The sequence below is a fragment of the Megalops cyprinoides genome, chromosome 8, assembly GCF_013368585.1.
Source record: "Megalops cyprinoides isolate fMegCyp1 chromosome 8, fMegCyp1.pri, whole genome shotgun sequence".
Taxonomy (NCBI): Eukaryota; Metazoa; Chordata; class Actinopteri; order Elopiformes; family Megalopidae; genus Megalops; species Megalops cyprinoides.
Genome location: NC_050590.1, coordinates 26609550 through 26634010, shown reverse-complemented (window position 1 = coordinate 26634010; position 24461 = coordinate 26609550). Strand labels below are relative to the sequence as shown.

At 40.3% G+C, this 24461-nt stretch overlaps 1 protein-coding gene across 2 annotated transcripts in view; it reads left to right on the top strand.

Moving 5' to 3' along the window:
* Nucleotides 1-3344: 3344 nt before the first annotated feature.
* mpped2a (metallophosphoesterase domain containing 2a) overlaps nt 3345-24461 on the top strand; it is a 42798-nt gene continuing 21681 nt past the window's right edge. The window contains exons 1-4 of one of the 2 annotated variants that reach the window (XM_036535175.1): nt 3345-3567; nt 6052-6304; nt 15227-15408; nt 23722-23947. In XM_036535175.1, coding sequence (XP_036391068.1) covers nt 6177-6304; nt 15227-15408; nt 23722-23947 — 536 coding nt within the window. In that variant the 5' untranslated portion in view covers nt 3345-3567; nt 6052-6176. Of the gene's footprint in view, nt 3568-4735; nt 4768-6051; nt 6305-15226; nt 15409-23721; nt 23948-24461 lie in introns of those variants that run through there. The other variant, XM_036535176.1, reaches the window with a different exon arrangement.

Below are 24461 nucleotides of genomic sequence, written 5' to 3'. Positions count from 1 at the left end.
CAGGCTTACATTTATGTGAAAGATTGAATATTACATTATCTCCAGAGGTGTGGGCACTTTCACACCAATGGTTTGTCTGTGTTTATAAAGCTTGGGCCCTCTCCAAATTACCCCTGTTCAGGAGAAAATCCCTTTACCCAGGCCAAAGGGGCCAAGAATTAATGTCTACCACCAACAGCTGGGAGCCAGAGCATTAGCTACAGAAGGAGGGGAGGGTTCTATGTTATCTCATAAAGAGTGGGAGTCCTTCTGTACTGTCTGTGTGTATGAGCTGCTCATCTCTGCCAAAAATATAATATCCCTCTTTTCCTGGAACACCTTACCCCTGGAGAATTCTCCACGAACTCTCGTATGCGACTGATTGTGAACTGCAGTTTGTACAGGGCAGAGATTTAAACAGTCCCATATGGACAGGATTTGGCCTTATATAATAGGGCCAATGTAACACTTTGCATTCTATAAAACCATAATGCACGATTATGAATGAAATATGTTGTAATAAATATGGCTTTTTATTAAAAAAAAACGTATTAATATTTGTAGTTATGGTGTGTTAAAATAATGGAGGAGGTATTTGAAAGAACAGTTGAAGTGCTTTTGTAGGATTATAATTTTGTGGAGTTAAATTTGCAAAGACAGGACACCTGCAAGACATTTCATATTAAATACATTTAATTAAATGCATTCTGAGGGGGTTGGCCATCTTTAAAGCACTGTTCCACAGTGCTGCTTTCTGAAACATGGTCTGGACTGAAGGGGATCTTTGCACTATCCCTACAAATTACATATTACAAATTACTAAGATGATGTCAATAAGTTTGAACTCATTGTTTGAGTCTGTAATTAACAGAGAAGTTAAGTATTTATGAAATCTAGCCTCTGTGTATCCCTGTATTTAATCTGCAGTGCAGGAAAAAAACTCTTTATTTTTGACTAATCTATTTATTAGTTATTAGAAACAAAGGAAATAAGTGCATCCGTTACATCTAGATGTGAAATTATATTATAAATACCTCTACAACAACGCATGTACCACAGCAATGCTTCTGTTTATTGTGCCACATTCAGAACATTAAGATGCAAGCCCACTATACCGCTGTGACATCTAAACAAATCTATTTATGGATGTGATATTAATATTGAAAATAGAGTTTCTTTCTTTTCTTTCTTAGCCTTTCAATTTGTTAAGATAGATGACAAAAGAAGATGTGATGAACACAAACCTTAACATTACTTTTTATGGGGTGAGGTGCTCATTGCAGTACTGTGGTCGGCCTCAGTGAAAATCACACACTCCCTGAATAGAGGCTGTTCAGGACTGAATTCCATTATGCTCTTGTGCTTAATATGTATTTTATTCTTTTCATATTTGCAAAGTCATTTTAAGATTTTTTTATATTGGGTTATAAAATATATGGTTTATATTAACACCCTGAATAACATTTACATTTTCTATTGTGTAAATGTGATCCAGATGGAAACTGAATAAAAAATTCATGGTGAAAACCATTTCTCATTTGACATTTGGACCCTTTATTTCTAATAACGTTTTTTATGTAACCAGAGGAACAAATGGTGGTCAAATGTTTAAATGTAGGTTCTCTGAATGAAATTTAAACTCGGCCCCACATTAGCACCCAGAGGCTAGTAGATGGAAATGTATTTCTGGAGATAAGAGAAAGTCAAATGGAAATTACTCTCTGAGCTGTTACAGCAGGGAACTGCAATGAGGGTTCTGGGAAATTGAAGCATGTCAGTAAAATTAGAAAATCCACCTTGCCTGGCAATTGCCAAGGATGTAAATGCATCGTGGGTCGCATGAAATAGTACAAGATGCGCTGTGCGCTTCTGAAAATCAAATTTGCATGGTAGTATTAGAAATGTGAGGGCTTAGGGTTTTGAAGTGATTTGTTTATCTGTTCATTCGGATTCCTTAAAAAAATAATAACACCCCCCACCCCCCCGACCAACAGTCACGGGTTATAGACGGAGCTCTTGTATAACCATAAATTGGTAATCTGTCTGTCTTCAACCTCAGTCCTCTCTGGATAACCGAAGGTTTCATTTCTGGACTTCCTCTCACATTTATGCTTTTAATAATCTTAAATGCAGTAAGTTCAATCACATTCAACAATATGAGGTGCAGCATTACAACCCCAGCCGACAGGGCTGTTATGGTGGATTAAAACCAGTGTTGCTTGCAGCCATGTAGCCCTGCAGTTTCCACTCTGATGGGCACATGCACAGTACATGCTGTTCTGCCGAAATCTGCATTTGCACTCTCCGCCACAGAGCCACATGCACAGAGCATCTCTGCACACCTGCAAGTCCTCTCACTTTCTTCTGTGCAACACTACTATGCCACCCAAGGAGCAGCCACTGCTGTGCATGCGGATACCCATCTCCCATCTTCGGCAGGCACTACACACCCAGGGGCACTAGCCCCTCTCTATATTTTGAATGTAGCACAATTTTGACTGTTAAAGGCCCCTCTTCCCAGTGCTGAAGCAGAAACACTTACATTGTATGCGGAGGTCTGCATCCATTACACCCTGACCTGCCCCGAGACTGGTCCACTCCAGGGACTCCTGAACAGCAGCTTTTCTGACACCTCAGCCCCTTGTACACCCTTCACCCTTCCTTCTTCCCACACCAATAGAAACATTACCTCTAAAATTCCCTTCTAAAAGTTATGTGTGTATATATATATACTAACACACATATATACTATATATACTATATACTAAAAGTTATGTGTGTATATATATATACTAACACACATATATACTATATATACTATATACACACACACATACATACACAAACACACACACACACACACACACATATATATATATATATATATATATATATATATATATGTGTGTGTGTGTGTATACATATATATATATATATATATATATATATATATATGTGTGTGTGTGTGTGTGTGTGTGTGTTTGTGTATGTATGTGTGTGTGTGTGTGTGTTTGTGTGTGAGAGAGAGGGAGAGAGAGACTTAAACTGCTGGTTGTTTGCAGTGTTCCATTGTTCCATTGGTGTTTTAGTGTTGCACTAAAATGTAACTGCAATCTGGTTGGCTTTAGTGATGCAAGCGCCTTGCTTTCATTTATGTTATGAAGCGACCTTTAATAGTTTTCAAATATGTACCAGAAGAATAAACAAAAGAAAATTTCAACGTGAAAGCGACAACCTACCCTGGCAGTTTCTGCGCATACTAAATGGAGTGTGTGCGTCTGCCCTCCCCTTGTGAGTCTGTGTGTGCTCGTGCTATGCTCTCTGACCCCAGTGGCAGTCCCTTCTCACTACACTGCACTCACAGGCTCCCTCTCTCCCAGATCGAGGCTGCGCGCTCTCTCTCGCTCTCGGTTTCTGTCTGTCTCATTTCCACAAGAGCCAGCCGGAGGTCCCTCAGGGTCGAAGGTTCTGCCCTGCCTGCTCCAACTTCAACCTTTACAGCCTCCCAATTCTGCATTCATTCTCTATGGATCGGCGTCTCTAACACCGTAGAGGGCAACCCCTGGACACATCTCGGCAAGCGGAAAGGTATTCACCTCCCGATTTGCTAGAAAATAGCAGGGAAAAATAAGACACAAAGCCGTGGGTTAGAGGTGTCTTGTCATTTACAAGCAGAAGATCAGGAGGTTAGTTCAGCTGCTCACCGCATATGCGGGTGTTCTCAGTATTATTTAACAACAAAATGTATGGTTTAGGATCATGTACTCGTATTGCGCTTGATTAAGAAGAGTAATGTTTGGTGGAAGGCGGCGCGGTGATCTTGTAACGTGCGGTGTCAGGGGTTCAATTTGATCTCTTTTCCCCCCTTCTCTGGAAAAGTCATTTTGGCTGAAAGAGTGCATTTCTTGCAGAACACTTTCTAAAAACTTGCTCCTTCGATTTTATCGCAATGCTAAATCAAGCAACAGGAAGAGTTCCTTATGTAACGCGAAACGTAAGATTTGAAGGCAAATCGTGCATTTAATGCAAAGGGAAGGTTTTAGTTGTAGCTAGGTTGTCGGTATTGCTGACTGGCTCCAGTACTGAGTTCACAGTATGCTAACGTTGCTAGCTAGCTAGATAAGATTATATTGGTTAGCTAATGCTCAGTTTTATTTTCATAAATGGAGCCCTTCAAAGGACGCTGGTCAAAGTTCAAGAGTGGTAGTTTAGATTGAAATGTGACTGGTTTAGATTTAAGTGCATCCGTAGTTAGTGGCTTTATAAACGATGTGACATTATCTTTGAGGCCTAACTTGTTTTAATACAGAGGGAGGGATTTGGATAAAACTGACAAAGCTAGAATTTAATGTTATTGGTAGACCGTTTGGTCGATCGTAGTTAAGTATTTTTTCATGCTCAAGTAGCTAACGTTTAGCTAACGTTAGCGCATATGCACAAGAACACAGTGTAACCTCGTGCTGTATAATTTGTTAATGTAAAGAGTTCATACACTGAATTACAGTATTGCCATATCCTCAATTGAACCTTCAGAAACATCTGCATTGTTTTGCTTTTAAATTAAAGAGGGCTTTGTAGCAGTGGTCTTTGAAAGATTGAACATGAATGACGTTGGACAGGAAATCTTGTATAAAAGCCAGGAGAGGGTGCGATGTCAAACCCATTGGCTACTGGCTATAATCAATCAGAGGAGATAGCAAAGGGGGAACGAACGCCAGCGGCAAACGAAGCAGAGCAGAAGCCCGGGAGAGGGAGCTTCGGGACGGCATGAAAAAGCAAACATCGCCGGTAACTTGCATATTGAACAGGGTCGGTTCCTGAAGTGTAAGAGGTGTTGCGTTTTTGCTGCAGAGCATGCTGTTAAATATCGTTTGCGTTTAACAAGTGCTGCGTTTTCTCACAAACTCGTACAGATGAACTCAATTTAATTTTGAGAAAAGCAAACTGTATAAGTAGGTAGTGCATATTACGCACATTACGATCTTGTAATTTGGCGAATCTAATTTTCTTATGAAAAACCGGCGTTCTGTCCAGATATATTGATGTCTTTTAAAAATATCGTTGTCTTTATAAAAAATATACCCGTGTGTGGCGGTGCTTCTCAAAGGTTGCAGTAGTAGTAAAGGATTTGTGTTTTTGCGTTTTTTTTTTTTTTTTTTGGGGGGGAGGGGGGGGGGGGGTGACAAGTTAATTCCAATGCTGCTTCTACTGTCAAGTTATCTACCGTTATACTTTCAGAGTAAATCTAACACTAGTCTTGAAGGTGATTATTTGAAACACGCAAGCCATTTTATTTCTTAGGTTACTCAAATAATCTGATAATGAGACTGAAACTGAGTATACTTTGTTCCAAGGTGCGAAGTTTCATGCGTCTGTTTTCCCTGTTGGATTTTATAAAAGATGCTTGCTGAATTTCACGGGGCAGTTGTAGCGTTGTTAGTGGTCAGCATGTTTTTACATGGGAATACACAGCCGCGTGCATAATGATAAATAGTTGCTCGTCTTATTGTAATTTAGCCATGGTGGTGTTATTTATTTTTCAAAAGAAGATGGGTTTCAAATGAAGATGGGTCTTTCTTTACTATTATTAATTCTAAGAATCATTCATATGAGTGATGGAGTGTACAGGGAATACTGTAATTTTTTTTTTAATGTTGCAAATGACTACCCTTTAAAAATATGATATTGCAGATTGGGACGAAAACCCCTGTCCATTATTGTTGTTTTCATTTAGCTGCCTTTCCTTGTGACATTTAGAATATTTAGCCACTAGTTTTTTTTTTTCCTAGCAATGTATTTGGGACACATATCCGTGAAGACTTATAGTGTGGCTTTAGATATCATTACTCCACTCTTTATCATTTAAATTCATATGAAAAAACAAATGCTCTTAATGATGTAAGTAATTAAGGGGCCACACAATATCAGTAATAATAAAAGTAAGTCGGGGCACTCCCATCTTTTTTTTTTATGAAAGCAGATTCCCATAGAACCCCAGCTACACTCTCAAAGCCCTCACCCACATGCATACTTTCATCAAAGGTGATCTCTTCTCTGTCTCTGTTTGCGCAGGTGCACGTCACAGGCTGGTTTGGTGCCGGTCAGTTTCAGTTCTGAGGGGGGAGCTTCTGAAGGATGCGCGCCGCACGACTCGGCCCTGGATCCTGCTGAACTGCTCATGTCCAAGAGGCGGAAGGATGGCTCATGGAATTCCACCCCAGGGCAAGGTGACCATCAGTGTGGATGAGTACAGCTCCAACCCTACCCAGGCCTTCACTCACTACAACATCAACCAGAGCCGCTTTCAGCCACCCCACGTCCACATGTGAGTACCGCACTGAGGGGTTCTCTCCTGAAGGCTTTAGTTTTCGACATTTTCAGAAGAGCACCTTTTTCAATATATGTTTGCATCCCCAGTGCCTGCCTCCCTTCTCTAGTGCAAAGATCAGGAAATATGAAGTCTTGTAGAACCAGTGCAGACTTGGTCTGCTTTAGGCTGTGCATATTTGTGATACATTCTAAGTGTCCTTTTGAAAAAAGAAAAAAAAAAATCTGTCTGCACGATACATTACCTTGCAGTTCATGAGGTGGGCAAAATTCTAAAATCATCACAAAGTTGCAATAAGTCATTTCAAAGGGGTAATCTTGTGTTTTTTCTGAGAAAAGCAATGTACCAGTAGGCTTATAACATATGTCTGGAATTCACCACTGTTACCGTGCGAAATCAATACACTTGGAATCTCAGTTAGCAGTTATATTGGAGACTGTCACATATACGCTGCAGGCTTGAAATGTTGCTGGAATAGTTCTAAGCTTTTAAAGCAACGGCCGATATCTGTGGAATCCATGTAGCCATGTTGGACTGGATTGTGCCTTGATTCAACCTCATATGTAATTTTTAAAAATCTACAATAGATGCTATGGTTACTTTAGAATGTAGCAATAGATATGCCCTGTGTGTACATCCATTCAGGATGTCATATTAGATAGGATGGTTTTATGGAGATCGAACAGAACCATCAACTAGTCGAGAAATGCAATATCTGTGGTGGATACATATGGCCGGGAGGGCTCCCTAACAACACCCACTTGATACTTGTCCCGATCTGAGAAGTTTAAAAGGCATCAGCATCTGAAGGAGCGAGGTTTGAGAAGTGAACCCTGGCTGTTTGAAGGACTAGTAAACTGAGCACTCTGCCAGAGATGCACCTTAGCAGCGGTCAATAGGACAGAGAAATGCACGACATGTTGCTCTCAGGAGCCGAGGATTGCGTGTTTGAATTTTGGCACGGACATTGCCGTTGTACAGTACCTTTGCATAAGGTACTCGAGGCTGATTGTTTGTGATAGAATTCCTGTTGTACAAATGGGTAAGAGTGCGTAAGGTGTGTTTTCTGAGCAGCCGCCAAGAATAACGGTTTATAGAGCAGGTTGAAAATTGATATACGTCACGTATTGACATACGTGTACGTGTTCAGTGCTCATTTTAGTAATTCAGTAAATATCCAGCTGTATAAATGGATAACATTGTAAAGAACTGTAACCTATGTACGTCGCTTTGGATAAAAGCGTCTGCTAAATGAATAAATGTAAATGTAAATGTAAATTTTACAGAGCCCTAAAAGGGCACATTTTGCTTCTTTTTTTTTGGCTTTTGCAAATTTTACCAAGCTGAATTTTCCTCCAAAATTTACTTCCCTACTCTTTCCTTCCTCCACATCTTTTTGAGCACACTGCTTGTCTTGCCTGTAGAATGTTTTTTTTTTTTGGGTAGTTCTTTAGATTAGTGAGGTAATAATAATGTTTAATGATGTATAGTTCAGTTTATAAGCTTCTTCTGCCACAAATAACATTTTTTTTTTCCCTAGAACAACAAAAGAGAAATATAACTTATAATGTTTTCTGATAATGTACTGCATTAACCTATTGTACAGCATTGTGTCAGGCCAGCACAGCTCTAGCTTTTGTAATGGCTGTGAGCATGGAAAGAGAAAACACACAAAGGAGCTCTGTGACCCACATATTAGCCAGAGAATGAATACAGTCATCCTTACATCAATAGTAATTACTGCAGTAACGCGTTGGAACGTGACCCTTAAGTCAAAGTTAACATTCTCAGGAGTCTGGGTCCCCTGTCTGTATTTTACTAACAGCCCAGCCTTGTGGTTTTTTTTTTTTTTGTTCTTTCATGGAGTAAATACGTCTAAACAGGAAACATATGCTTCAGGTTCAAGCCCTAATCGCATTGCATGTAATTTCAGAGGAACGCAGAGGAATATGTAAAAGCCTAGTTTGGGCCTGGTTTTAAAGGACTGTGGTGCTGTATAAATGTTGCACAGCCTGAGCAACGTTTAACAGAGTTGCAGCCCCCTGGTGTTGCCTGGACTCAGGCCTACATTTAACATTTAACATCGCTGCAATAAATAACCGAGGGGCTCCCACCACTCCATCCGCTTCCACTCTCTAATATGTATATAATTGATAATTTGGTCATTTGGTTTAGTGCACCCACGTGTATTTTGAGGATGCAGTGCAAACTCATTTTTGAACAAAACGCTAATTTGCGACAATGATAAGCTTTATCGGTACCCACCGTGTGTAATTGCAGCCATTGAAAATCACTGGCCTCCACAATAATTCATGAGAATTTAATATTTCTGTGAGACAAAGTGTCAGCAGCATTTGTCCAGAACATTTTGGAGGATTCATTTGCCATCCTTTCAAAGATGTATTAAATTGCAAAATTCTTTTTATGGTTCTGCTGTTGTTTGTAAATATAATGTTCAGACATTAATAAACTACACACATAAAGACACATTTCATCTGAGGAAAAAAAAAAACAAACTTGGAAAAAAACAGCATTGCTTTATGATATTTGTTGGATGTCTCAGAGTTATTCAAAATTCTGTCTCTTGCTTTAATTGTTCCCCATCTTCTGCATTATTTAAAAGCTCACACTGGCATAAATCATTTAAGAGTCTAACACAACATACTGTTTTCTGCCCTGAGGAGAACAGTGATGACTCTCATCTTTGAAGATTTTATATCGTTATCTGTAGACCAGCACTGTTGCTGCATATTCTCTGCATGTTTTCTTTCTTTCTTTTTTTTTACATGAAGGATATCACTCTTATTGGCTGTGATGCATTTTGTATTTTGTCATGTTTTGTCAGCAGCATTACTGCTAGTGAATGAAAGGGGAAAAGCAGCTCCAGATGAAAAATATCATCTAAAAATAAAGGCACATCAGAACAAGCAGGTCTTCCCTGAGTCTGTAATTGCACTTAACATTTCCATAATAAGCTCATGTGGGCCTGGTGATATCCATGTCCTCAGGAATTAAGTCAGGAAAGCAAAGTGGCTCGTCTCCTCTCCAGACGCTCTGAAGAGGCCTTAAGTTGGCCTCCCAGAGGATGTGGAGCAGTGTTCCTGTTTAGGTCTTTTGTTTCGCTGGTTGCCCAGTCCTCAGGCCCAGTCAGTGAAACAGGAGACCAGCTGATTAGATGCTCTTCTGCCCTTTTGGTGCTGCGTGGGTTAAGTGACAGCTGATGTTCTGCAGATCTGTGTTGTGCCACTGAAATCCTCAAAGGGTTTTAGGGCTACTCAAACAGGCGGCCCAGGTAGATAGTCCTTGCTGGGCCCCCGGGGGGCCATGTAGGTGTGATGTCATTTCCTGTACTGTGTACATGGTATTTTGTATACTGAGCTGGCTTTCCTAACTGTGAGTGTATTTAGTGTGGAGTAACCCTTTACAGCTGTGATGTAATGTTTTCATTTTGATAAGAGATGGACAGACTAAGGTAGTGTATTGATAGTAGGTGCTCCCATAGTGATTATTTGAAAAAGTGGCAGATTTGTCACAGTGGATTTTGATACTTTGCGCACCTATATCTCACAGTTGTAGCATTATGTTACATGTGTCCCCTGGAGAACAGGAACCCTTTCCCTTTGTTTGCTCTGAATTTGTCTGGTTTAAAGTCCAAGGACCAGAAGAAGTGGTCAGTCAGTTAGGCTAGACTCGTCTATAGCTGTCGGTTGGTGGCATCTCACTTAACACCTCAGAAGGAATAGAAGGACCATTAAGAAAGGTCAATTATTTTTGGGTAATTGCTGCAAGCACTTCCGTATTCATGTTTGTATAGTGTTTGTGTCACGTTGATTGCAACATATGGAACAAGGTAAATACTGCAGCACCTTGCATTTCTATAGCTAATGGCAGGCCCAAAAATGGAATCCCAGTCTTTAATTGATCTCTCTCTCTCTCTCTCTCTCTCTCTCTCTCTCTCTCTCTCTCTCTCCCTCCCTCTCTCTCCCTATACCTGCAAAGATTAAAAATGTTTCATTTCTCTGCATGCTTCTGTGCTGTTTATTAAATTAATGGTGACAGCTGAAACCAGCAGATAAGATAGACATTCTTGTTTTCCTCAAGAAATTCTGTTGCTCCCAGCGCTGGGGGGGAAGCACATTTGTTTTTACAGTTTACCTCTAAGCAAGAAAAGAAAAAAGGGAGAGGAGTAGTAGTAAATAGTAACTTGTGATCATAATCATTTTAATTTTGCTCCAGTCTGGCTGTGTATACACGTGGCACTGAGAGACAGCGATAAGGAGAAAAGTCCATTTCCACAAGCCCATCCGCACAGTGGAGATGCTATCCCCATCAAAGCCTTTGCTCCGGGGCGCACTTTTCAAAGTTTTTTTTTTTTTTCTTTTTCATTTCCCAAAACATGTTTCTCTAAAATATTAATAGTCTGAGTGGTTTGGATCATTAGGCTTTCCTCTCTCAGAGTAGAATCTCAGCTGGTAGGCTGCAAATATGGAATCTATTTGGAGGAGAGAGGAAAAAAGCTAAACAAAACAAAGGGAGCCAATTTCTTGGAAAACAAAAGGCCACATGACATCGAGCAGCCACCCAGTTACTTTTGGCGGGTATACTTCAGTGGTGGGTATTTTACCAAAAAAAATCATTTTGCGTATGTGTGGTTAACAGTACACATTATTTTGTTACGTTTACTGCTGAGCTGCATAAAAAAATGAATAAATAATAAGTGATTTTCTAGAGAAAATGGCAAAAGAATTTATAATTTGTATCCATTTTTCTGGACCTTCCACATTGGTGCATACACATGAGGTATCAGTCTGAGTAAATTGAGACAAGCAATGACCTATTTATTAACATTATCGGGGACGGGCAGGACTTCAGTAGATTAGCGATTTGACAATCACCCTTTAACCCCTGGGTCATCGGTCCAATGCTAGATTACTTGGCTATTGACTAAAAATCATTAGGAAGTGATGACTGCTGGGGGTGGATTGTGAGGGAGGGGCTGGCATGATTATTTCCACTCTCAGCAGGCAGGTGTTCCTGGAGACAATGGAGTGCTAAATAACTAGGGCCAGTCCTGGACTCCTGGCCCTGGTTGACACTCCGTCCCTGTTACTCATACAACCTGGGAGTTGAATGGAGGTCAGGGAAATGATGCTCAAATTATGGTCCTGGCAGATATTTAGGGAAATGTACGGGCCTCATTTAAGAAGACCTCTCCACATCCTCTCTGTATTGCAAAGTTTTAACTCCAAAGTGTTGTAGCATAAACCTGCCTCTCTCACAGTCTTTTTGTTGGACAAGCCCTGGGCAGCTAACACAGTGAGCCCTCTATTGCAGACATTAAATGAAGACAAAGAGCTATCCACTGTCAAGCGGTACAGTTCTGCTTTTCCCCAGTGGTGTTTGTTGTACACTTTATTAAAGACACACACCATGCTGTGAAAGTGTATGCAAGCAGTCAACCAAAAAATAAGCAAAGCATACTGTCTTTTTACTTTTTTATCAAATAAACACATCAAAAATGGAACCTGTTTAAAATACCAAGTCTTCATCTCTGCATCAGTTTGTTTTTTAAGTTTACCCTGTGCAAAAAAAATTAAAATACACATTTATGAATTGGTAGAAGTTTTTGATTGCTTTTTGTAGTGAGCATCTCTGTTGTAGCTGTTTTTGGACTTTCTCACCCTACTGTATTTGGGCTAGGTGATCCTGTAGTCTAGGTTACATGTTGAACATTCACTGCTTTGAACACAGGTGAGGTACTGAAGCAGCACCTGTCCGTGCATAGTCATTCCCTCGGTGCGTGGCCAACCGCAAGCCCTGAGCTGATCCAGTCCTCATGAGCATGCTCCTGTCCTCATTTTCCATTCTCTCTCATGAATCACACAGGCTTCACGATAGCCACTGTGAGCAGCACACCGGGCTTTATAGAGTGCTTATTTCCACAGACTGAGAAGTAGCAATGCTGAGGATTTGAGGTCCTGCACACAACAGAGGGATCCGGGTCTGAGTACCAGAGGGGACACCCCTGCGTGTTACTCCAGCTCAGTGGATATGACATTGCAGCAATGCAAGCCTCCCAAGATAAGTGTGTAAGTTTAGGAAATGTAAAGTGAAGGGAGAAATCGAATGCTCATTTTTAAACACCAGTCAGAATTTATTTTTGTGACTAAAAGTGTCACTGACTTAGAGTGCTCTGTGATATTGTGTGCAAAACACAATAATGGTATCACCGTGGAGTTTGCACATGTGTGCAAGTGCATGCGCTTGCACACATATAAATATATGTAAGAATGATTAAAAAAATAATAAATGAGTAAAGTCACTTTAGATGAGTGTCATTCAGTCAGCTGGAAGGATGAATATGTTTTGAACAAATTTACATTTATGCTTTTAAAGGGCTGCAGAACCAAGTACGTTCTGCCAAAGAGAATATTGTGCGACAGATTTTGAAATGTCTTGTTTTCTTTTTTCAGAATGACACATGCATCCAGTGAGCGCATTGGTTTGTATCTCGTGCTTCTCTGTGTTTTAAACCAGTGAGGGTGTTGAGGATTTGAGGCCATGTGCTGGCTACATGATAACATTATCAACGAAGGCCTTTTCAGTTGCCTTGTATTCCGTTTCCAAGATTTGTTTCAGTGAGGGGACAAGTGTGATGTTCATTTCTGGACTCATTCATTTTAACCTGATTTCTGTCGGAATAAGCCTACAGTCTGAATAATCCTCAGCTGAACCTAAATGATTTCCCCCGTCTGTTCAAAAGCCTGTCAAAGAAATCTTGCAGATTTGAATGGCTGAGCGCCACCGGGGCTACGTTTGTCCTGCTTCGATTCGTTCAGTGCAGAGGCACCCGAAACAACGGTTGGAGTAAATCACAAAAACCACTCAGGAAGATTTTTGATATGTGCTTCCAAAAATTGAGCATGCATGCTTAAATCATTAAGAAATGTATCTAACAAGTGGAACTATTGCTGGGGGTTGTAGTGGGGGTGGGGTGTCGGGGAGAGCATTTTTGGGGGTATATAAATAATGTGCTCTCCTTTCTCTGGTTATAATTTAGTGTTATTAAAGTGGTCAGGAGGCTTGGAATGGTATGTCTTAATTGATATCCATTACTGTGTTGCTTTCTACAGGAGAATTATGTCTCCAAAAACAGGAAGGTGCATGCCAGTCTGTAGACTTATGTGATTTTACAACACAAAAATAAAAGAGAGAAATTGAAGACAGGGATGCGTGGCATGGCAGAGAACTGAGTAAGATCTTGTCACCTCACATTTCTTAGAAGGCATGTGATTTGTGTGAGCAGAGCGCATATTTTTTCACCTGTATTGCCCTAGTATAACTAACTGTTGGGTCTTCTAAAGCACTGTGGTGTGTGATGAGGACAAATCTAATCGGTGACCTGGCAGTGTGACCAGACCACATGCATGGCCACCTGATAGGATGCTGTTACAAATGTGGCTTTATGAAAACTTTTTTCCCCTTTTCCTCAGTGTTTTTGGCAGCGTTTCTTGAGCTGTAATTTAGGCCGTGCAGCAGTCAATCCCAAATACGCCGCAGCAGCTACACACAAGTACACACACACACACACACACAGTGTTTGTACAGTTCTTGATGTTTGAAAAGCAATATCTCAAATTGCTTTCAGATCCAAGCGGAGTGCAGACTTGGGTTTGAATTACATGGCATCACAGCCGAAGTCGACAAAAGCAATGTAAATAACAACAGTATGTGCTCCTGTTTGTAACCCAAGCTTGCCTGTTTTAGAGTGCTGAGTGCAGCTTTGCTTGTAAAGAGGTTGCAGAGTTGTCAGCCGGGAGAGGTAGCCTACATCTAGCATCTGGAGTAACTCGTTATCTTGTTCATTTGCTTTTTGTCGTTTGTATTTTTGTCAGATTTTAGATGTGTTAATTAGGGAGGCACTGCTTGCTTTTTTTTGCTGAGTACAGAATTGACATCATCTTTAGTATTGAAATAATGAGCAAGGGAGGAAAGCACATGCAATTGCTTAAAGCTGATTTCAGTTACAGACAAGATCTTTATTCTTTTTAGATGAGATTTTAAAAAGTATACTTCATAAAGAAAAAAAATAAATAAAAGATGTTGAGAGGAGGGATGAGCAATTCTCACAAATGGACAGAAAATAAAAGCTTGTCTTTTCAAACACCCACATTCAAAATGTCAGACCACTGCACTAAAGAACTTTATTTTGTCTAATAAACCACTCTGGCTTTAATGGACGGAGCCATATTTTTTATCATGACAATTGGGATTCATTTTTGAGAATTTCAGCTGTAAAACTATTTGCAGAATGTTGGTTGTTCACTTTTACTTTTGGCACAGTCTGCTGTAGGAACCCTGACAGATCTAATGTAACCTCATCCCTTTGAAATTCCACAGTGGGAAATGTAGTCTTGCAACATGTCGAGCTGACCCTTTGGAGCCATTTCATAATGCTGTTTTCTTCTTTCAAATTTGAGACCGTAGTTTCAGAGTCTTGTTGTTTGAAATAAAAATGAGAATTTGCTGCTGGATAGGCATGGAAACTGCTCAAATTAAAACAGTGCTCCTTTGTGTCATTAACATGGTAAGCCACTGTCAGCAGCAGCAGAAGGAGGAGCATGATGGAGAGATCTGAGGTAGATCTGCAGTGCAGCTGAAACTAAACCTCAGAAGACAGCTGGGGATAAATGTTTATTTACCACCAATTACTGCCAGGCTTCGAGCTTTTCTTATGAGCCGTGAAATCTCGCCGTGTAATCTGTGGCTAGCCTGCTTTTAATCCAGGTCTCCCTGCACAGCCACCAGCTGGCCCGCATCCTCACATCCATGGCCTGTCTTTTCTCAAGGCAAGGCCGTGCACAGGGTGCCCCTGCCGACATTACAACGTCACCCTAACCACTCTTCCCTCTCCAACAGGGTGGACCCCATCCCCTATGACACTCCCAAGCCAGCGGGCCACACACGCTTTGTCTGCGTGTCCGACACACACTCCCGGACAGATGGCATTCAGATGCCGTACGGGGACGTCCTGCTCCACATGGGTGACTTCACTGAGCTGGGCCTGCCGTCCGAGGTTAAGAAGTTTAACGACTGGTTAGGTAAAGACTTTATTATTTTCCATTTTGTTCTTGCTGACCCCAATTAACCTCCCCTCCTTCTTAATGCCATTCAGTGCCTCCTAATTCAATTACAGGGGAGAGGGGGGTTAGTTACTTTTCCCCACTGATAAAAGAGACTGCCAGTTTTATTCCCATCTTTGAAGTAAAAGGGATGTCAGACAAGGGTTTCATTCAAGCCACATAAAGGTTTTATTTCTGACAAGCTCATTTAATAGGGACTCATTTGCTTTTGACTTTCTCCTCGCAACAGGTGCTGCTTTGTTGGTACACGAGGTGGGGGGGGGGGGGGGGGGTGAATCATTTTTAAGCCTTTTCTATTATTTGGAGTGTACTATGGTGATTTTCTCTGTACATTGACTATTTTGTATTTCATCTCAGAGCCTCAGCGCCATTTGTTGGTGTGCTTTTGTATTGTTATATGCAGGAGACTGTCCTCTGTTTTTGGTTTTTATTCTGAGTGTGTTCTTATGATCCTCCTTTGTCCTGTGAAAACCATATATTCCACATTTCTGGGAATGTGTTGTTATTTTTTTTTTACAGACATGCCGTCTTATCACAGATTCAGTTGTGTGTTTATAGAATGCAGTTTTATGGCGGTCTTGGAAACAAAAATTGTGTTAGTGTGAATATTGAAGCATAACTTAAACACTACAGGTAGTGCAGACTAGGGCCAGGTTTCCATGTCCTTGAAGATGAACAACAAATGGAATTCAATTTGAGGCCACCTGGCAATGTGACAGTTTGCCTGAAGGAGATATTAATAAGCAATATTCTTTGGTTTCTTCACATGGTAGTGTGTGAAGTGATGTGATCATGATCAGATGCCTCTCATTTACCCATCCTATGTCTCCATGTAACTCTCAAATGATTCCTCTGTCACCGTAGTGATGTAATGGACAAACCAGCCCTAGCATTCAGAAATGCCCACTTCGGAGTGCAGAACGTGCCCAGTTGCCTTTGATTAATGTTTATAGTGGGAGCAATATATGCCGAAGCTCTTTACTACAGCCTCTGCTTTTGGGTATTCTCTCCACTTCTCATTTGAGAGGCTGTCAGAAAAGGACTTGGGACCTGTCAAGAAGATGGACAGTCTCATTTCTAATGGGTTTTGCAATTTTGTAGAGATTAAAGCATCAATCCAAGGACAGTCTCACTAATTTAGCTGTTCGGGATTGATGGCTGAGCCTCCATCATTGGTGAATGTAAAAGCATTATGCAGGGACATCTGTAGGATTGCTTGTACCAAGAAGGTCAACACTGAAGGCAGATATTGATAAAGGCAGTTATATATTTTTTCTCCTTAATTCAAATATTTTAATTATTATTTTCATTTTAGACCGTCAAAGGAAGCTAATTCCTAATAATGGTATATTAACCAGGAATAATGACTTTGCAAAAGAAGGCCTTGCTTGGTGTCACAACTAACATACTCAGAAACATTCCCCTTCAAGTCCAAGAGAAGAGAAAGCAATAGTGAGGAGGCTTTGATTTGAGACTGGGACTTGATTGCAGTGCATGAAGTTGGAGTCTGCAGGCATGCATATATGCTTTTGTGCAGATGGAAGGGGTCACTGCAGTCAAGCTGAGGGGGGCATGAGCATGCACATGCGGCCTGTTCCCACTGGGGCGCATGCAGGCGTCAGGGCCCCTCAGTGGGGATTAGGGCTATGGAACCTGGCAGGACAATAAAGGAATACGCTGGCGCTGGCGCAACTGTCACGCCTGACCTTCGTGGTACCTCATGGTCACAGCACCATGCCGTCATGCACCTAACATAACCTGCATGGCATGAGGGAGAGACACAAAGCTGTTTTCGGGCCTCATGAGCATGTACTTACACAGAGAGTCTGAGAGGACAATGAAGTCTGCAGTCTGTTTGGTCACTTTTGCAAATGTATTCAATTAACTTGCATTTGGTGTTAGGTGGCATTAGGTTGCATTATTGGTATTCTTCCCTTCTCTACACTGGTTTGTTATCTTGGTAAGGGAACTCTTAGGGAACTAAGGGAACTAAGGGTCATAATTGCAAATCATTGAGTACCAAAGTGGAAAATTACAGCTGTTTTTAAAGTGCTGTGTTGGTAATTATCATTTTTAATAAAGTCGTTTCACAGTGCCATGCATCACCCCCCTTTTTAAGAATAAGCAGGAAAAGCCCTTTCCATTATGTTTGTGCGAGCAGAGGCAGAAGCACAGAAAGATCCGGAGTGGAGGTCTTTGTGCTCACTCTCCTCCTCGTGTATCTGGCAGACCTCCGAGGGAGAAGAGAGGCTCTTTCTGTGAGGCCCGGTCAGATCCTGCAGGCTTTGAACATGACAGGTGCTCCCATGTCTGCATTACCAGCCGTTAACAAAAACGTCGAAAAAAGTGACGGGAAACAATAAAAGAAAGAGGATTTGCAGAAATTTCAAGGCCGTGTTCCTCCGGCTGCAGCAGGCCACGGTGTGGGGTATCGATCGCAGTTTGAACGTTATCATTCAGTGTGCTTGGGTTGCGGCGGAGAGACATCGGCCTTCAGGTCTGACAGCCAATGAGAGGATTATGTCTCGCTGACACCACCGGCCAGTCAATCTCAGTCTCTGAGTTCAGAAAGAGATGCCATGTGTTTTCAGTGTTGGAGCCAAAGGCTTCAGGACGCTGAGGAAGTAAGGGTTTAATCTCTGGTAACCAGAGCAGTGATACTCAAGCGTCTGCTCTGGGGCTACACTTCCCTCTCTCTCAAAGCCAGCATGACTCTTGCTGCACACTAATAATCCCCTACACTTCAGAATGTGGCCTGACTGTATGAACGTTTTATTCGGAAATGAATATCCCAAATAAAGGCAGAATTCCAAATGCAATGAACAGAACTAGAATACAGGCATATCCATTACATACCCATGCCTTAAGAGTGGGAATTTCTTTACCTAGTAATCACATTAAGTGTGAAAAAGCAAATGAAAATGCATAAAATTAATCAGCAAAGCTGAAATTCATCTCAACATTTCATTTCAATGTTTCACATTTAGAAAATCTTCCTGTTGTGATGCTGCATGTAATTATTATAAACGTGTACTATTATAAACTTTATACTATGAACTTTTTTTCCTAACTAGAAAATACAAAAGGTGAGCTTTTTATTGCATGTATTGAAACAAGTTATGAAATTTTAATACTCATTGAGTTAAACTCATTTTTTTAACATTAGTTAATTCAAAATTATAGTTCATTTTGAATAGTTGAATAGTTTCCATAGTCTTATGTACACCAAGGATCATAAAAGGACAACAGTGTAAAACTGACAATAGTATAACCACTGGACAGACAGGTCCATAATGTTACAGCCTGCTTTCTGTGGTGAATGCGTTTAAAGATCTGCCAGCATGAGATGTAATCTTCAAAACCACTTGTCAGGTGAGGTACAGCCTGTTCCTGCATTTTGGCTCTGTCAGTCTTTTGTCATCTGCACCATTGTGGATATAGCCTTGTGAAATTTTAGCATCTGTTCAAATATCACTGACGGTGAGGGTCTCCTGATCAGATGTGAAAAAGACAGAGAGTGAGAATACACATTCTGTTGTAGTTTATACCAAGCACCCATCAAGTTGTAATCTGTTTTTGAGACTGGAACGTCAAATTTTATTGTGAATTACAAGCGGCATTCATTTGGAAATCTCAGACTCTGAATTCTCTGCTATTTTGAATATTGCTGTCTGTCTCTCCACTTTTTCTTCAAACTGTGCAGTTTTCTTATTGAGGAGGATGTAGGCCGTGGAGCTCATATAAAATGGCATGTCTTTGATATTTATGGTTGACTGTCTCTAAGGTTGTTCTTCATTCCTTTCTTTGAAGCTAAAGGATAGACAGAACTAAACACAGTGGAGTATGCTATGTTTTGTGGCTTGCTTACATCTGTCCTACATCACTCTTGGTGTAATCGAGTGGAACACAGGCCTGTGTTTAGTGCAACCTCAGTGGGTTTCATCCTTAACTGTGGGTAATGTAAAATGCAATAACTTAAGAGGAAAGTGTTACTTTTCAGTTTAGTACACTACAGTGTTTGGCAGTAGATAATAATAAATGAAAAATACGAGTATGCTTGTACACATATTGTGTATGTAATTACTGAGATTCAGCGGCACTTGAATGGCAAGGACACTGCTTTACATTTATTATCCATATAAAAATGTATTTTTTTCTGACGATTCACCTTACGTCATATTTTCTTTATATAGGATTACTCAATTGAAAACTTGAAGTATTTGGCTTCAGTCAGTTCTGTGGAAGTAAATGTAGTGTCTCTGACATACTTTATCTCAACTGAAGTCTTTTTTTATTTTTTGGAAGCTACATTTGTTTCAGTTGGCTTTTGAAAATATGGTTTGTTTTGGACTTTGATATAAAACCTACAGTAAATCTCTACTGTTTTACCTCACATGTGAATAATCCACTGACGTGAGGACTTTAGCCAATGTTAATAGAACTTGACAAAAGGACATATTAAAAATGTTTGAAGTTTTTAAGCGAATGCCAAATTACACTGTAGAGTAATCATTCATATTTTTGTTTAGTTTTTTGGTTGGCATCCAGTTTATAATTGGACTGTTAATGGAAACTGGTTGAGTTATGTGACACTATAACTTAAGCTGTGCTTTCACAAGCTGTACCAACAAAAAATAATTATAAAAAATTTTCTTCTCAAGACCCTGATGCAGTATGGTAGAATTTTGTTAAGCCTGATTTAAAAACCGTTACGACATTTCATCTAATTTGAGTAAAATCTCTTTCTAAAAAAACTTTCAAAGTGGTAGTCAGAAAAATCTATCAGTTTAATTTAGTTCGAAATATAGAAATGGCACCACCATGTTTTCAGGCATTATGGTTTTCAAAAATAATTGCATGAAATATTAGACTTTTATTATATTAACTGCACTTTGAAGATGTGTCTGCTTGTGTTTCTTTGCAATCTTTGGTAAACTTAACAGATAATGGATCATTTTATAGTGGATAATAGCTTATTAGTCAGTCCATTTAATTATGTTGATTATGGGAAAAAAAGGTTTTCAGGTGGTGCCAACACTGGAATATTGGAAAAGCAGCTTGAGTTGAATAAGTCTTGAGTACATATTCCACATGCAATCCACAATGCAATCCCTACTGCTCCAGTAAGTACAGAGCTTTTAATTGAACTCTCCTGAACCATGGAGATGGAGCAAGCAGTAATATATTTATTTTGCTGTAGTAGCAAATACTCCACGTCCAACAAAAGCGAAGACTGCTTTAGGGACAGGCCAGGGGCAATTGACTGCTTTTGCTAAAATTTACTTTTTTGTTGTTGTTTTTTCTCCATGCTTGTTTATAGGAAAAATCTGGTCTGTATCAACGCTGTCTGAAAATACATTCTGATGGCGATAAAATGCTCAGAAATTCCCCCCAGAGTCTAGGAAATAGAGTTGGCAGACAGTAATTGCATTCCCCAGCATTTGCCGCTGTGCGCTTCAGTGTGGTGTAAGCCAATTTTAGCCCCTGATCTGGTTTTGCACACTGGAAAAGCCCCATGTAAATGGATATGTGATGTAGTTAGAGAAGGCCAGAGGATTTTGAAATTGAGAGATGGCTTCTCCTTATTAGATTAGACAAGGATTATGATACACTGCCGTATTCTCCTCTAATTTAAAGGAGGAAAACTTCAGCACCTCTCTTTTTCATCATGTCTGTCCCTGTATGTAAGGGGATCCTAGAAACTTGAAGCTGCAACAAAGCTGTGATAAGATGATAATAAGGACTGAGATTTTTTTCTCCATCTTCTCCCCAGTGTCTGTGCAAACGGTGTGATACTGACCGCTGTTTACTGTTCAGATGGTTACCCTTCATCTTAAAATGCTTTTGTGAATTGCTATTAAAATTCTTAAAGACCAAACTCTCACCACATCATATACCATTGGTTTCTCTGTCATTTGCATATGAAATTGATTAATTTATGTTTTATGTATATTTTAAAAGTCAAATTTAAGAATAAGCAAAGTTGACTCAGGAAACACCAAATGGAAGGAATGGATGGGATGGGAGAGAATGGAATGAGGTTGTTGTTGTGTTTTGAAAATGTGAACACTGCTTTGGGTTTACTGATATGGCTAGGTACTACCTGTTGTATCTTGGTGCACTGCTTTTACTGAACTGGTGCCATGCAAATAGAATTGCAAACAGAAAATAGCAAGTCTTGTCCGCTCACTAAACCTGTATTTTCAATCCAGAGCCAGAGAGTCAGACCAAGTAATGTTAGCTAAACCATAACCACTAGCTAACTGTGGCTAGTAGCAAGTAACAAGTGGCCTGCAAGTATATACCTGATTTTTGGGGAAAATGCTCTTCTTGGAATTTTTGTACTGATGAGTTATCTATCAAAACAAACATGTATGTTGTGGGCACAAAGGCCTTGCTAGATGACCGGAAAAAAAAGATCAATCAGTAATGTCATATTCTTCTTCTGACTTTCTCTTCTAAAATATATATGTCTAATCATTTAATCCCTTTGAAAAGTGTCACACACCCATTTTCAAACATGACTTATCTTTTCCAACCTTTATGTATTTGCTCTAGCCTAAATTCTACAGCAGCAATTTAAAAATTCTACTGTACAATAAAAGTGGGTAGGTTGAAAGTAAGGGTTGAGTACTCAATCTGTGCTGTATAAAGAACTACCTTACCCTTGTGATATGAGGCAACCAGGACAAAGGACCTCTTTCTGAAAGAGAAGGAAAGGTCAAACGAGAAATTGAAAAATGCTCAAGCGATGACTTTAATAGATGTTCTTTGGTATTTAGGTCGGCTTCAGCATTTATTGCTCTTGGGGAGAAAATGGGTTCACAATGGTCTGTGGAGGTCAAGCTGGGCCTTCACCTGTGATTTTAATCCCTCCTATTGCCAGAGCTTTTGCCCCCACCTCCACCCCCACCCTTTTTGAAATCCCATTTATTGAAGAGGCAGAAAGTCCTCTGCAATATGTAAAGAGTGGGCAATCCACGGCTGGTTTTTTATGCAGTAATGCCAGACATGAGGAAGCACCCCCGATTCAGTCAACAGAAAAGAGACAGGCAGTTGCCCTATACCAGAATGGGTCTGTATGCATGTCCATCAGTCCTTGCCCCAGCTCCCCGGACATGTGAGGGGCTCCTGGTGATGCTCAGTATTGATCCTGTTCTGGGAATGGTGTTCTTGGGGAAATGGAGATGAAAGGTTGATGGGCCGGTGAATTATCTCACGCAGCCTGCCTATATCAGATGGTACCCAGGAACTGAAGTGACCAGGGGCATAGCTTATATCACTGGGATATGTGGCTGTCACTGTGGATTCACTTTTATTTTCAGGCCGGTTAAAATGTAAATGTCTGTACATGGTCTGAAAAGTGAACACTGTCTAGAGTTGTGTGGTTATTTCAGTTAAGATGCTGAACCGCCACCGGTTGAAATGAATTCCAGAATTTAAATACTGATGAAAAAGTGTGGAATCTCAGATGTAAAAATTGATTTGTTACAGGGTTTCAAAGAATCTTACAGCATAAGATTGCAGTGCAGCCACTCTCCCAATTAACCCAACAAAGTTTTGCGGTTGTTTTAAAATTGTAAGATGGCAAAGAATTCATTGTGAATTACGCATGAAATTGAATATTAGGAAATCAGAATATTCCATGAGATCAGAGTTTGATGTACATTCACATACTAACAATTAAAAAGAAGAAAATGCTTAGCTGTGTTCTTTCCAATATTTATGAATCAATTGTCCATGGAAAAAGATTATTCATTAATACTGTTCATTTTCTTGCCTGCATGAGTGAACGGCTGTCTTTGCATTGACTTGTTTTTTACACAAAACAGAAGTGGAATTTCTTATGGTAAGAGGTGAGAGGTGTTGCAGTGTTATACAGGGTACGGTTATTTGAGTGTTTGATCTTTGAAGCTGTAAAAAATTGGAATATCAAAATGTATTTGGAATGCACACCCATTCTGTGAATGTGGGAGAACGCTGATTCTTGTATTTCCAGCTCCCGGGTTTGCACAGTCTCTCTCAACACGTCTGGCATCCTCCTCCACACCATGTGCACATTCTCACCCTGAAATATTTAAGTAATGAGGTGGTGCTGAAGTGGAGATGTGTCTCATTCATTTTTCCTTCAAGCCAAATCGCCGCTTCATTCCTCTAGTACACTTCAAACCATTTTCCAGTGATGTTACAAATTTTCATAGAAACAGTGACACAGAATACTTGTTCATAGTCATCATAGCGCATCTTAATTAATTTCTTCTTCCCTCACAGGTAGCCTACCTTACGAATTCAAAGTAGTCATCGCTGGAAATCATGAACTGACATTTGACAAAGACTTCATGGCTGAGCTGGTCAAGCAGGATTACTACCGCTTTCCCTCCGTGTCCAAGTTGAAACCGGAGGACTTCGACAATGTTCAGTCGCTCCTTACGAACTGTGTGTATCTGCAGGACTCTGACGTGACGGTGAAGGGATTTCGTATATATGGGACACCTTGGTGAGTTCTCTTACTCTTCTGAGGGAATGGCGGGTTTCACCTTTGTTTTTTTTTTTTTTTTTTTTTTTTTTTGGGGGGGGGGGGGGGGGGGGGGGGGGATGGGTTTGCACCATCATCCATTTAGTCTGAACACACAGCTTCTCCTCAGATTCATCCATAATACATTTTCATATGGAATTGCAGGAGTTTACTGATTTTGGGCCTGCTTACTAAAATGGTATTCAGGTGTCTGTTTGCCTGTATAAACCCTTAAATGTTAGGGCTTATACAAGACAGTAGTCTCTCTTACCATATCTGTTTACTGTCCCAAGTGTCAAAAATTCTACTAAAAAATAAGTGATGATTAAATGAGGATGGTATCATTTTCATTTTCTTTTTACTTTTAATATGGGGTTATATGCAGTACTTGGCAGACATGTTACTGTATGGGTCATTGGTTGTAAATGGCTTAACATTACTTTGGATTAGGTATGCCTACTGTTGTCTTTACCCTTTGCTACTATTTACCACGTGT